The sequence below is a fragment of the Astyanax mexicanus genome, chromosome 15 (genome assembly GCF_023375975.1).
Source record: "Astyanax mexicanus isolate ESR-SI-001 chromosome 15, AstMex3_surface, whole genome shotgun sequence".
Lineage (NCBI taxonomy): Eukaryota > Metazoa > Chordata > Actinopteri > Characiformes > Acestrorhamphidae > Astyanax > Astyanax mexicanus.
The window spans coordinates 18,892,460-18,907,844 of record NC_064422.1 but is presented as its reverse complement, the minus strand read 5'-3'; the positions used below and the strand labels follow the sequence as shown (position 1 = coordinate 18,907,844).

Genomic DNA, 15,385 nt, shown 5'->3' with positions numbered 1-15,385 from the left:
ACAAAATTAATCAATTCACCTCAAGTGAGCAGAACATGCCAATAATAATCTTTTTCTAGTTTTACTCTATAAAATACATGGCTTCACATACTTCGATACATGTGAAGCCAGACACTGCCTCTGATACATCAGACAATTGATAAATTGCCCTGTTAGGAGGTTAAACTGTTATTAGCTATTAGTATTAAGCTAAAAGGTAAGATCATTTTTATTAATCCCACAATGGGGAAATTTGTAGTCTTACAGCAGCACAGAAAGAACAGCAAGGAAAGAACAGAGAAACAGGTCAGAAAAAATATACAAACAAACAATAATAAATCTGTATATACAAAAGATTACAGAATATATATATATATATATTAGGAATGCAACAGTTCTCGATATTTTATCGAACCGTTTGGTTCGGCCAGTTCGGTTCGATACACCTGGAAGAACAGCGATATTTCGGTGCGTGCACTAACAGAGTGAACAAAGGCTCTCAGTAATGCACAGCCCCGCAGTGAAGCAGCACTGTTTAGATAGCAGACTCGGCCACATGGCCGGGGGAGGGGCTGCCTCAGCTTAAAAATCCGCTGTTTGGGAGCATTTTGTCTTCAGCGTTGAGTTTGATGAGCAAGGTAAAAACACAGTGAGCAGATAAAGTACAGCGTGATATCAGTTTAGTATTTTCTTAAAGTATGTGACTGCTGACAATAATTGTTGGTTGAGTTAACTGAATAATATTTATGTATACATTTCATATTACTGCACTTTATTTAAAAAAGAATAAGTGTTCCTTTTTTATTATAAATTGGGATTTTTAATTAATCTGTGCCTTTTTTCTATTTATTATTGGCTCTGCAAGTGCAAGTGAGTAGGAGCACCGTGTTGATTTGAAACAGAAAGGGCTAAAAACGTGCTGCATGTTGGAGCTAGATAATATTAATATATCGAAACCGAACTGAAACCGCGGCTCAAGAACCGCGATACAAACCGAACCGTGGCCACACTGTACCGTTGCATCCCTAATATAATATATATATATATATATAAAATGATAAAGAAATCATGGTACACAGTGAATAGTGAATTTGGACATTGCACACAATAAAGCATTACAGCTATACTGAGCTGAGTACTGATACTAAGTAGTTTTGCATGAAGTAATAAAATAGTAAGCTAGTGTCTACTAGTTATTGGTTATAATATCTGTTTAACGCTGAACTGAAGCCTGTACTCTGGCAGTTGTCCAGAACACCACGTCCTGTAGTGTTGGAACACCACCACCTGCAGACCCCGCAAAAGCCTCTCTCAGCCCGTAATCACATTCATCCTCAAGCAGGTTCTTCACGCACGCTCACAGCCGATATTAGCCACGTCTGACCCTGAATTAACCCTTAATTAGAGAGATTGAGCTCCGACTTGAATGGGGAGTGCTGGTCTTTATCACAGTGGGCCGCTGTTGAGACGTCTGTCGTGCTATTGTTCTGCAGAGGGATCATCTCACTGGAGCTGTCAGATGTGTTAATTACTTTGCACACACTGTTCTTTTCCCCAGCCAGTGAGAATCCTTCATGCTGGCTTCCCGTATTCCGGCTTTCAGAACCTCCAGCGCCGGTTGGCTTCGCTTCTTGATCCGCCTCTTAATCGCGATCGGCACTCGCGGCCGAGACAGAATTACAGCGTGTATAGAGTAGATATAGTGTTAATGTAGTGAAAACTGCAGCACAGCACAGCCTTATCTCCATTTTCTGTCATTACAAGGCAGAACGATGCCAGCGAGGAGCCGAGAGTGTAGCGCGTTTCCTCTGAGCTGTCTTTTATTACTGTATAAAACAAGAATCACCCCAATGAATCCATGTTTAATGAATCTCACAGAATCATAGGCGCTGGCAGCGTTCTGATGGCTTTGCTGCTTATTTCTTCTAATGTAATAGATCATCTGTCGCGAGCAGCCATAAGCAGTGGATAGAAAATCCATGTCCCCAATTATCACGGATAAATCAACTAGGATATGGTTATTACGAGACAACTACAGATAAATACAGCTAAACAATTCTCACGCGCAAAGAACAGAGTATACAGTTCCCGTCACTTTCAGTAACTGCAAAAACTGCAAGAGCATAGTGTTGCCAACTCCTAAGCAAGGAAAGTAGCTATTGGCTGTTCTAAAAATGGCTAAAAGTCGCTAAATGACGTAATCACCTAATTTGCATAATACATGTTTTTGAAGCTGTAAAGGATTAGGATATTGTGGGAGAGAAAAAAATGAGTAAAAAAAACTAAAATATGTTAGAAATGATACAAATGAACTCTAACAATTGAACAACTTCTGTTGCCTTTTTAAAAAGGCAGTCACTTCTCAAAATAACTTCATTTTTACGTAAATTACATAAATCATCTTGCCGTGTTCATAAATGTTATCATAAACATCAGCAGTTAGCCAGAACTGTTATTCTATGTTTTTTTTTTTGTTTTGTTTTTTTTTTTCAGTTTTTTTTTAAGTTTCTTTATTTTCAAACCTATTATAGACAAACTGTTCAATGATGAGCTAGCTAGCTAGATGTTTAGCTTTTTACAAAGAGGCAGACACTGTGGACGAGGTGAGTGACAGGCTCCGTGCTGAATGAGGTGAGTGAGTGACTGAGACTGTGTGAGTTAAATTCAGTGATTTTTTTTTTTTCATGTCACACTGAAGACACAGTTATATTTATATTCCTGCTCTGTAAATATTGGGTGGGGTCAGTCAGCGGTGGCTTTGGGCATCTCAGAGTCTCCAAAAGTCTCCAATAACACCACAAAAATCTCTAGATTTGTCACTGGTCGCAAAAAAGTCACTAGAGGGTCTGAAAAATCTCTAAATATAGCAACAAAGTTGCTAAGTTGGCAACACTGCAAGAGCACCTGCCAGCACCACCAATATATAGACTAAAAAAGCTACACAAAAAAGAAAAATCAAGCCAAATGCTGCAAATTTAAACTTTTGACTTTTTAAACCAGGATCATTTCCATGTGAACTATAGTAAAAAAGACTGGAAAATCTTTGTAATATGTCTGTTTTCATGGCCGTTTCTCAATCTGTGTTCTTGTCTGCACTTGTATTTTTGTGGACTCGGGAAACTTCATCAGCCAGTTATAATCCACTGCATCTTATGTATGAATTCTACCAGGTCAGGTATTAAGGAGCAGTAAAGCACCTTTACTGAAGTACAGCTTTATACAGGCGTTTCAGTTTAGTTCTCCAGCACCAGGGCTGGAGTAGCATTAGCATTACCCGCTAACCACCCTCACTATTTCCCCTTTCAGAGGTGAGAACAATCGGCCTGTAGCCTGCTGCTAACCCTGACCATAGAGTAGCATTAGCATTACCCGCTAACCGTGCTCACTATTTCCCTGTTCAGAGGTGAGTATTATCAGCCCATAGACTGTGTATAGCTGGACAGAGCATCGTCTCTCAAAAGTGAAGCCTCCACAGGTCGGGCGCCCCCTGCTGTTCGGTTTCAGAAAGCTGCGTAACTCCACCCATCTCCATAGGTTTCAATGGCAAAACAGAAAACTTTCAATCACATTTTTTTCCAATATACTGTAATTCTACCTCCTTTATTTAAATGCAGCAGCTAGTGCAACCTCTGCTTATATTGTTATATTGTTTTCATATTGAATTCTTTTTTAAAAACGTTATTCAGCTCTATTCAAAAACGTGTGGTTATTGTAAAAGGGCTGGTTATGGGCGGGACCAATAACAGACCGTCAGCTCCGCTCCGCTCTGCAGCCTGTGACCGCGAGGCAACCCTCAGGGGAGGGGTTATTTAAATGAGTAGGCGGTCTCTCCAGAGTCTTTCTCCCTCCTCTGGTCTCTACTGCGCAGAATCGGGTATCAGGATCGCCAACATGGCGGAAGATTTTGGCTTCATTTTCATTAAATGAATAAGAATGGCGACACGGCGTCCATCTTTTTTTACAGTCTCTGTATCAGCCTGAAGCCTGCTCCTAACCCCAGCTAGCACTGCTGGAGCGGTTAGCTGCTAATGCTAATGCTCCAGCCTAGTGCTCGAGAAATTGGGGAATCTAAGCTTACTGTAAATAAACGGAAGCGCTTTACTCACCCAAATAAATAGTTTTCAGGAGAGAAATCTGTGTAGATTAACATCCAGCACTTGTTTGACTTTAAAATATATATATATATATATTTTTTTTTTTAAGAGTTACAGTTATGTGTACTTAGCTTAGCTTTACTTAACTTGGCACCCAGTGACCTGCTGAATTAGAAGTTCCTTATAGTGTCTCTTAAAATGCGGGGTAACATTTTATTATAACATTACATCATTCATATACTTTAACCTAATGATAAGCAGATGTGAATAATGCATAAGTTGATCAGAATTTTAATATTAAAGAATGTTTTCACAAGACAAGTAGTTATCAGCATTGATATTCATATTTAGAAATGTTAGCAAGTTTTAGCTCATTAAAATGTCAACGTTAATAAATCTCTAGTAATAAGAATTTTAAACCTGACAAATGTTTATCAATTCCAGTTAATGTCGCCAATGTGTTTATTAGTATTTACAAATATGTTAGCAACTTATGTTCCTTAAAATGTGAAAAATAATACTAATTAACCATTGGTTAATAATATATTTACGATATATTAATGAAAGTTATAATAAAAAGTGTTACCAAATGCGCCTTATAATTTAATGCGCATTATGTTTGAAAATAGATTAAAAAAATAGACTTTTATTGATAGTAAGCCTTATAATACGGTTCTCCTTATAGTGCAAAAAAATTGGTGTGCTGTTACAGACGAGTAACAGCTCAACTAAGAGCCGCGCTCCGTTTTCAGCCTCGAGGGGGTGTTTTATTTTGTATTTTTTCACGTTTCTTGTTTCAGCCCACCGGCCCATTAATCAACAGAGGAAACAAATGAGTGTTTAACTTGTGTGGTTAGTGAACGACCCTTACAGAACCTTCTTATATAGCGAGCGCTCCTGGGTGACTCCTTCAGTATCTAAAAATGAATACTGACTCGTAACTCTGTAGACATGATTCATATTAGTTACTCCAGAGGCTATTTTTTTTTTAACATTAGAATGTATTGCTTGTGTTCATGGCAGGTGTGTGTGTGTGTGTGTGTGTGGGGTGGTGGGGGTGTTATATTAGGTTTGGGAATAATCTGGGCTGTGTGGGGGATCACCAGGAGTAAGGCTTGGTGCTGCTGACGGTGCATTCAATCAGGGAAGGGAATAATAGACATACATATTAACGGGTAGATTTCGTCCTCGCTGACTGCATACAGTTCAAGGGCATTGCTAATACACAATAGCATTTTAGCTAACTAGCTTTTTAATCTGTACAAATGGAAGCACTTAATACTTTCTTGTAGTGATGGGACGATACACTTTTTTCAGCTCCGATCCGATACCGATATCAAACTGATATAAAATTGCCGATACCAATACAAATACCGATACTTTTAGTTTATTAATAGTACTATGATTAAGGTTACATAATGAGGCTGAAACAGAGCATACAGCCCTTTGAAGAGTATACACAAGTGCATTTAATGTGAATGCATTCAAAAGTCTTTTATTTGACACACTATATATGCAAATACACAGTAGCCTCCTTTCAAATTAAATGTTTTAATTTTTATTAAATATAAAAAAAGTTCAATATTAAAAACATTTAACATTAAATTTAGGATTTTTTTTTTTTACAACGGTTGCGCAGGAGACTTTTATTTTGACAGGTAGCGTAGAGGATTAGCTGCATTAGCTAACTGTATTTCCGAGCTTAATTAATCACTGTTTTTTAATAACAGATTGATTTCTTAGTGCTGCTTAGGGTTGGTAGGATCTGTGGTTTGATATTAGACGTAGATTATGGCTGTAGTTCACTCAAGATAGTTATTTATTACATTCACAAAAACAGTTTTCAGGAGAGAAATCTGTGTAGATTAACATCCAGCGCTTGTTTAACTTTAAAAGAAAATGTTTTTTTTTTAGAATTACAGTTTTGTTTACTTAGTAGCTTCCCTATTAAAAGGAATACATGGCAACATCCATGCTCACTTCGATGTAGGCATCCTAAATTAGCATTAGCACGAGTACGTAGCATACAAATACATGCATCCCTACTAAGGACCATACGAAAGAAAAACCTGAAATATAGAAATTAATAAAAATAAACGCTGCAGGTTAATGCTATTGTAAGTGCAATGAAACTCCAGCATAATAATTTCCCAATCAGTGGTACAGTGTAACGGTCTCTCCTTTGTTGTCTTCTTTAAAACTAACTGTCTACAGCTCTGGAAAAAAATAGGAGACCCCTTAAAAATGACGAGTTTCTTTGATTTTACTAAATTGAAAACCTCTGGAATATAATCAAGATGAAGATGGATGATCACAAGCCATCAAACCAAACTGAACTGCTTGAAGTTTTGCACTAGGAGTGGCATAAAGTTATCCAAAAGCAGTGTGTAAGACTGGTGGAGGAGAACATGATGCCAAGATGCATGAAAACTGTGATTAAAAACCAGGGTTATTCTACTAAATATTGATTTCTGAACTCTTAAAACTTTATGAATATGAACTTGTTTTCTTTGCATTATTTGAGATCTGAAAGCTCTGCATCTTTTTTTTTTGTTATTTGAGCCATTTCTCATTTTCTGCAAATAAATGCTCTAAATGACAATATTTTTATTTGGAATTTGGGAGAAATGTTGTCTGTGTGTAGCACTTGTTATGTGCAACGCAGCAGCCACATTAGCTAGTTCACAAAATATCAGAAATTTTATACAACAGTATTACAATAGAAAAAATATATAGGCAGTAAATCCGGGGTTGGACCAGTATCAGAAGACTCTTTAGATTCGCTCGGAGGGCTCTGATTAAAATACAACAGACCGGAATATTTATACAGAGTTCAAGATGCAGGTTATTTATTAAAAGAACAAAAATAAATAAAATGTACCTTTAGTGACTATGAAGAGAATATGGGTGTGGATGAAATTAAATGGGGAAAGGAAAAAATAATAAAAAGGGGATGTGGCTTAATTCAATGGGGCTTAATACTGTAAATTCACTGAATGAGTTAATAAACAAAACAAAATCCAAAACCTCAAAATAAAGAAATACAGTGCATCTATGCAGTATCAAGTAAATCAGAACACAATCTGCTCAACAACCCTTACAGAACTCATTAACTAATCACAATCTTCTTCGTGAAACAGCATTTAAATGTAAAAAAAAAACCCAACAGTCAACTTTTTTTATGTTTGTTTCAGTCCGTGTCTCTTCTTCTTTTTTTTTTTATGATTTGAGTTTGCTATTGTCAGAAAAAGTGGGTCTCTTCACTACCCGGGTAGACTACGTTTTTTTTTAGAGAGTGTGTGTGTGTGTGACTCTGCTCCTCTTATCTGTTTCCCTCCTCGAGGCGCCGTTGGGGCTCGGGTGGCGGGAAAACGCTCGCATAGGATTCTGGGGATCGTAGTTTCAGGGTTGGCTCGCCATCTTGGATTTGACAAGTTCACTCGTTTCTCCCATCTATTAAAACAACCTATATAATACAGGACTTTGTTAAGTAAGTCTGTATAGCGCGAATATTCATCTTAACGTGTCTCTAACCGAGTAAAGAGCAAAAATACACACTTATAATCACATATATACACATATAAACAAAACGCTGGCTTAGCCTACAAATTAATAACGTTACTGAACTCAGTCATTTCACAGCACTTTATCTCACATGTTTCTCACTCCGGTTGTTTTAATAACCTTCTAACTTCACTATCAACACTTTTAACAGCTTAGAACATGAAAACACTAAGTTATATTCGCAAACTCTTTCCTAATCAGCAATATATGAACTCACCGGAGTCTCCCTCAATCAAACAGCGCAAAAGTTTATCCAACTCGGTTGATAACTAAAAAATCTCCAACGTGGGTACTTGTGTATCACTGTAGAACAGTTTAAACAGCGTCTTTACTCAATATTTCCTCACACACAAAATGGACATTTATCTCCAGCTCCGTGCAGCACACACACGCTGGGAGAGAGAATAAATAATAAATATAGAATAAAACAACAGTGTTCATTTTACTCAAACATATACCTATAAATAGCAAAATCTGAGAAACTGATTCAGAAACTGAAGTGGTCTCTTATTATTTTACAGAGCTTTATATAATTAAATCAGGCTGAACTGCTGTAAACCTTATGCAAACATGGTAGATTTTGTTCATCAGAAAACCAGTTGTCAAAGTCAAATCAGGCCATGTTTGCAGCTCAGTATCCACAAATAGACTGTATGGACTTTAGAACTGCTTTGCTTACTACAGCGGGGAAAAAGACAAACAAACAAATGTAATTAAGGACAATGTGTGTGTGTTTTTTCCACCTTTGAAACCAGGTGGAATTGGAAGAGCACTCAGTGCATGACTTTCACATGCAGTTCGCTTTTTCACATCAGCCATAAAAAGGCTCTGAAAGCCTGAGGGAGCGAGGGAGTCGTTTGGTAATGGAAAGAGTAATGGCGCAATCTAAAAGTCTTCAAATGAAACCTAATTAACAGATAGAGCAGTGGAGCTTGCTTGTTAGCTAATCCAAATAAGTATCGGAACTGTGAAAAATGTTGACCTAATGTACGTTTCTCTTCCTCCTTCTTCTTTTTTCTTTCTTTGTTGCCCAGCAGGGATTCAGTATTCTCTGTTTCCTGTTGATAGGTATCTAATTGACTGGCGTACGGATATGGACCATATATTCAACATCTACCCCAACAACGGCTCGGTGTACATCTCTCGCCCTCTGGACAGAGAGGAGCAAGCCTGGCACAACATTTCAGTACAAGCTACAGAGAACAGTAAGATTCATATCAAAATTATTAAGTGTGGCATGCAAAAGTATTCAGCACCCTTATATCAATATTTAGGAGAACCAACTTTCACTGCAATTATAGCTGCTAGTCTTTTAGAGTTTGTCTCTACCAGCTTTGCGCATCTAGAGACTTTTCTAGAGAGATTTTTGCCCCATTCTTCTTTGCAAAACAGCTCAAAGTTTAGTCAGATTGAATAGAGAGCGTCTGTGAACAGCAGTTTTCATGTCTTGTCACAGAAAGTCAATGGGAATTGAGTCAGGACTTTAATAGACACAGTTCTTTGCATTTAGGTCAAAAAGTTTAGCTTTGTTCTCATCTGTCCACAGCACCTTCTTCCAAATGTTTGCTGGGTCGTCTATGGCATGTGGAAAACTTTCTTTCAACAATGGTTTTCTTCTTAAAGGCCAGATTTGTGGAGTACATGATTTATAGTTATCCTGTGGACATATTCTCCTAATTGAACTATAGATTTCTGCAGCTCCTCCAGAGTGACCATGAGCCTCCTAGCTGCTTCTCCAGCCAGTGCTCTCCTTGCTCGATCTGACAGTTTGGGATTGAACAGTGTTCCCTGGGATGCTCAAAGCTTGGGATATGTTTTAATAACATTTACTCCAAAACTTTATCTCTGACCTGTCTGGTGAGTTCCTTGGTTTTGGTCATTATGCTGTTTGTTCACTAGTGCCCCCCTTACAAACCACTGAGGCCTTCACAAAACAGGTGTTCATATTTATACTCATACTAAATTACACACAGCTGGACTCTAATAATAAACTAAATATGTAAGTGACTTGTGAAGGCAATTGATTGGACTGGATTGATTTTATTTAGGGGTTTCAGAGTAAAGGGGGATGAATACTTTTGATTTTTTATTTGATAAAAAAAATAGATTTTTTATTTGATAAACATTTTGAAAACCATGTATCATTTTCTTTCCACATCACAGTTATGTGCTACTTTGTGTTGGTCTATCACCTAAAATCTCAACAAAATAAATGTAACTTTGGTAAGCCACTGTATATATGTCATTATAAAAACCACCGTACTTGTGTATGTCACTATAACAAAGTATGAGTTATTATACAAGCTTATAACAATGATATGCAATATAATGCATTATAAATACAGTATTCATAGAAAATGTTAGTGTTAAAAATATGTATGTATTTATAGTTATAGGAGGTTTCACAGCTTTTATAACATTTGTCTGCTTTGGTTCATCAGGCATAATGGACACTGGAGTGATTATCTGGCAAAATGTTAATTTTTTTTTTGTAATATCAGACATTTAGCAGCAGTTTAGCTTGATTAGCTTGGCTTCATCTGTCTGAAAGCCTCCTGTGCATTTCTGTTCACATCAGGAACATCAGCATATAGCAGTTACTAAGGAGTTTGGAGCATTTTTTCATGTTTAGTTAATAAATATGTTTTCATTCAGTAGAGTGTCGAGTTGTTCTCATAATGCTAATATTTCATTTCAGACAGTCAGATGAGTCACGTGCCAGTCTATGTCCGGGTGCTGGATGTAAACGACAACGCCCCAGTCTTCGACAATGTGGACGAAGCGTTCGTTTGTGAAAATGCAAAAGCGGGACAGGTGATCTTAAACATGTCTTACTGTGCAACTCTGTTGATAAAAAAAATGATGAAGCATACAGTTACATAAAGGTGCATCTAAAAAAAATTGAGTATCGTAGAAAAGTTACTTTATTTCAGTAATTCAGTTCAAAGTGTGAAACTATTGTGTGAAAATATTATATATCATATAGATGTATTAAACACAGAGTGATCTATTTTAAGCATTTATTTATTTTATTGTTGATGATTATGGCTTAAATTAAAACCCAAATATCAGTGTCTCAGTGTCTCAAATTTGAATATTATATAAGACAAATTGGTACTTTTGGCAGTGTGGGCAGTGTGCCAAGTCCTGCTGAAAAATGAAATCCGCACCTCTGTAAAAGTTGTCAGGCATGAAGTGCTGTAAGATTTGTGGGAAAACACTGCACTGATAGACTGATCAACACCAGCAGATGACATGTCTCTCCAAACCATCACTGATTGTAGAAACTTCACACTAGACCTCAAGCAGCTTGAACTGTGCATTTCTCCACTCTTCCTCCAGACTCTAAACCCCTTGATTTCCAGATGAAATGTAAAATTTATTGATGATCAGTGATGGTTTGGAGAATCATGTGATCTGCTGGTGTTGATCCACTGTGTTTTATATCAAGTCCAAAGTCAATTCAGTGTTTTCCCAGAAAATCTTACAGCACTTCATGCTTCCCTCTGCTGACAACTTTTATGGAGATGTGGATTTCATTTTCCTGCAGTACTTGGCACACTGCCCACACTGAGTACCAAAAGTACCAATTGGGCTTACATAATATTCTAATTTTCTGAGACACTGATTTTTTATTTATTTTTTATTGGCTGTATGCCATAATCATCAACACTAATAGAAATAAACGCTTAAAATAGATCACTCTGTGTTTAATACATCTATATAATATATATGAGTTTCACATTTTGAACTGGATTACTGAAATAGTGACTTTTTAATGATATTCCAGCACACTGTTGGTTAAATGGTGAGTTCAAATTATTATATGTCAAATTATTATTTGACACTACTTGTTATGTATTAATCATTACTAAACTATAATGCTTAAGAATGTTGTAAAAATATTTAATTATAATATTAGCAATGAGTAATAAAGTTTAACTAGTGTCAATTAATAGTGAGTTGAGGCTTTTTATCATGGGTACTGTTAATTAATGCATTGTTAAGTAATTGTAAAATGGACTAAATGCAGAATTAGCATGGAGTTAGCTACATGATTAACATTTTGGCCTTTCCCAGCATAAATGCATTAAATCAGATATGAAATATAAAACTAACCAATGTAAAGTGGATCAGGTTTTATGGAGGGAAAAAATGCTTATCGCTTTTCACCTCACTAATTAAAAATGAAATATCCTTGTCAGATGACAGCTTGCTATTACTGCTATTAATAAAAATACCCCAGCGGACCCCTGAATAAGAAAATCAAAATAATCTTCACCACCATGCACAACATCTGTCAAGTGTGCTCTAGTGTAATAGCATGTCTTTAAAACAGGTTTCCTGAACTGTGCCCATGTTTTTCACTATAGGGTTCACTTTGCTCCACTCATACTACTACTACTCAAACTATTTATACAAACATAATGAATAACACAAATCACAACTGCATGAGGATTGGATGATAGATTTCATGCATAACAGTGAAAAAAAAAACAATAGTGGTAGAAACACTGGCTTTATATGTTTAGTAAAATGAATAGTTACATGAATCGGCTGCCTTAGAAAAACCTTATTTATCACTTGTCAGTTTTTCACCTCATTATCATGCCTCCTCTATCTCTTTTTCTTTTCCAGAGGATCCAAACAGTCAGCGCCTCAGATGCTGACCAGCCGACTGGAGGTCACAGGTTCTTTTTCAGTTTGGCACCAGAAGCTTCCGTCAATGCCAATTTTACTGTCAGAGACAACAAAGGTGACTTACAAAACACTGCAACTTTTTAAAAGCTTTACAACTGCCGTTATTCACGCTTTTACAGCTGTAATGAAGGTTATTTTAGGACATCAGTTTCTCTGATTTTGCTATTTATAGGTATATGTTTGAGTAAAATGAACATTGTTGATTTATTCTATAAACTACAGACAATATTAATTAATTAATTTGGATTTGTAGTCTTCTCTTTGATTTCAAAATACAGTTTTTAAATATTCTTAGAAAATTAGATGAAGAAAGAAAGAAATGCTATAGAGTGAACAGTATTGCGTACATAAATCCGCAATACTATAAAAATTCACTAAAACTTCGATATAGTGCTGCAGTTCTGCGGAGTTGCTTTACTGCTCCTTACAACCTTACTGATAAAATTCATATATAAGGTGCCTCTACGATTTTTGGGAAAATAAAAGATTTTAAGTGCACCTTATAATGTACAGGTGCTTTCTGAGGTTGTGTTAACTGAACGAGAGCAGCTCTAGTGCTCTCAGTGTGAGAGGAACAGTCTACAGAGCTGCCCTGCAGCAGTGCAGGACTGCAGTCACTGTTCACTACATCATTTATGGAGCGATGAACTGATTATTTTAATAATTAATTAGGAAAACAGATAAAAAAAAATGAAGAGAAGAGTAATACACAGTGCAGAGCCTGAAAACTCCCCTGGTTTATAAAGGATACACTGAGAGCTGAGCTGCAGCTGTGAATAGATGCTGACCTGGTTTGGGGTTCAGTAAAGATTAGAATCAGTGGAAATGCTTCATGCTTGTCTCTCTGAATTGGCTGCTGTCAGGCATCTTGCTTTATTTCTGCATCGCGCCGAGGATTCCCAAACAGATTATCCTGTTGCATCCTCAGAGGATCCAGCCTCGGGTGTTTAAGGTCACCCCATATTTCACAACTGAAGCTACTGAACCGCTCCTGCAAAGTTTAGAAAGAAAGTGTTTTGTCACAGATGCAGAGGCGGCAGCCAAAAGTTTGGACGCACCTTCATATTCAATGTTTTTTTTCTCTTTTTTCCTACACTGTACATGAATACTGCAGTCATCCAGAAGAAGACTATGAAGAAACACATAAGGGAAGTTACATGTAGTAACTTAACTCTTATTAGAATCCTACGGACGGATGTTACATTCAAAATCACACCTTGTGTTCTCAGCTTAATTACTCAGGAATCCCTTCACTCATAAACATAATCCATATATGGTTAGAAAGGGCGGAACTTACTCTTTCTAAAAATAGTGATGACATCCCAGTGCATCCCAAAGCTTCTACAAGAAACCCATCGAGAAAAGCACCTAAAAAAGTGAGATGTCCTTCCCCAACCAATATTAATTACCTTTAGTGCTTCAAACATATTTCATATTTCATACTTTAAACCAAATAATATTAGTAAATGACTCAAAAGTGTCCACAGAAAAAGTGTGAAACTACCTGCACTATGGTGTGCGCACTACTTTATATAGTTTTTATTTTACTTGCACATTTTTACTAAGTAGGTATTTTTGTACTAAACATTATTTATTTACATTTTTGTATATAGTTTTCTTTGTGTTTCCTGATCTAAATACTGAAAGATAAATAGAAGAAAAATAAATCCGCCTGATGCTGTTTCTCCATGTATTTTGTTACAGTAATAATCCATGTAATGAATTATCATCAATATTCTTATGCTTTCAACTCATATACACGCTAGTCTAATCATTTTTGAAAATATATCTTAGGTGTGAATATATTTAAAGTCTGTAATTCAAAAATAATTAAACAAATTATAACAATAAAAAAAATAAAATAAATAGGCGCTTGGTAAAATTTTTACCAAAACATGATATATGGCAGGCACAAAATATGTTTTGCACATCATTACTAATTGCGAATTTGTTGTGTTCTATTGGAAAATAAAACTAAAGTCACTTTTCTCAGAAATTACATCATGTAAGAAGCTAATCCTTTGTTTGTACAGTAATCAGTTGCCAATTAGCCCAAATAGAAAAGAAAAATATGGGTCTTGCAGAGCTTAAATACTAAAAAACACAGAATTTAAGGTGTGTTCAAAACTTTTGACTGGTACTGTATATTCCTGAAGTATTTTAGTGGTTGTTACTTAAGTTTAGAAAGTGTAATCTGTGATGATGAATGTGAATTTTTTTGTGTTAACTCTTGTTCAGATAACACGGCCGGCATCGTGACGGTGCAGAGCAGTTACAGCCGGCTGCAGAAGAGCGTTCACCTGGTTCCTGTGGTGATCGCAGATGGAGATAACCCCGTGCTGAGCAGCACTAACACGCTGACCGTGCGCGTGTGCTCGTGCGACCGCAACGGCAACATGAAGCAGTGCAACTCGGAGGCCTTCACACTCGCCGCCGGGCTGAGCACAGGAGCGCTGGTGGCCATCCTGCTGTGCGTCATTATCCTCCTGAGTAAGTTCTCACTGTTTCACATTAATCTCTCATTTTATATTCCTACTATTCTTTTTTTTTACTCAACTTTGTAAACTATGGCCGAGTTTAAGCATGTTAGTAAACCCTGTGTACACACGTACACCATGAGCCTAGTGTCTGATAGTTAAGTAAGATACTTAAAAAAATATAAAACCAACCTTCAAACCTATATACAGTATTACTGTTTGCATTTCTCCAGGCATGTACAGTGGCTTGCAAAAGTATTCATATTCCTTGAACTTTTTCACATTTTTTTTACCGTGCAACCACAAAATTTAAAATTGATGTATATTTAATTGAGATTTTAAGTGTTAGACCAACACAAAGATGCACATAATTGTAAAAAAAAAAAAAAAAGTACATGTTTTTTTTTTAATTTAACCAAATACAAATCTGAAAAAAGGTGACATACAAAAGTATTTAGCCCCCTTTACTCTAAAAGCCCTAAATAAAATCCCGTGTAATCAGTTGAGAATTTCAGAAGTCACTTATTTAGTTAAGAGTCCCATTTTCCCCTGATCATTTTCATGTTTTTT

General features: G+C 36.5%; 1 protein-coding gene across 2 annotated transcripts in view; it reads left to right on the top strand.

Moving 5' to 3' along the window:
- Positions 1–15,385, top strand: part of LOC103041335 (cadherin-10) — a 170,585-nt gene that overhangs the window by 151,844 nt on the left and 3,356 nt on the right. For both annotated transcript variants that reach the window (XM_049464732.1, XM_049464733.1), the window contains 4 exons: positions 8,706–8,842; positions 10,336–10,451; positions 12,276–12,393; positions 14,577–14,828. In XM_049464732.1, coding sequence (XP_049320689.1) covers positions 8,706–8,842; positions 10,336–10,451; positions 12,276–12,393; positions 14,577–14,828 — 623 coding nt within the window. The remainder of the gene's footprint in view (positions 1–8,705; positions 8,843–10,335; positions 10,452–12,275; positions 12,394–14,576; positions 14,829–15,385) is intronic.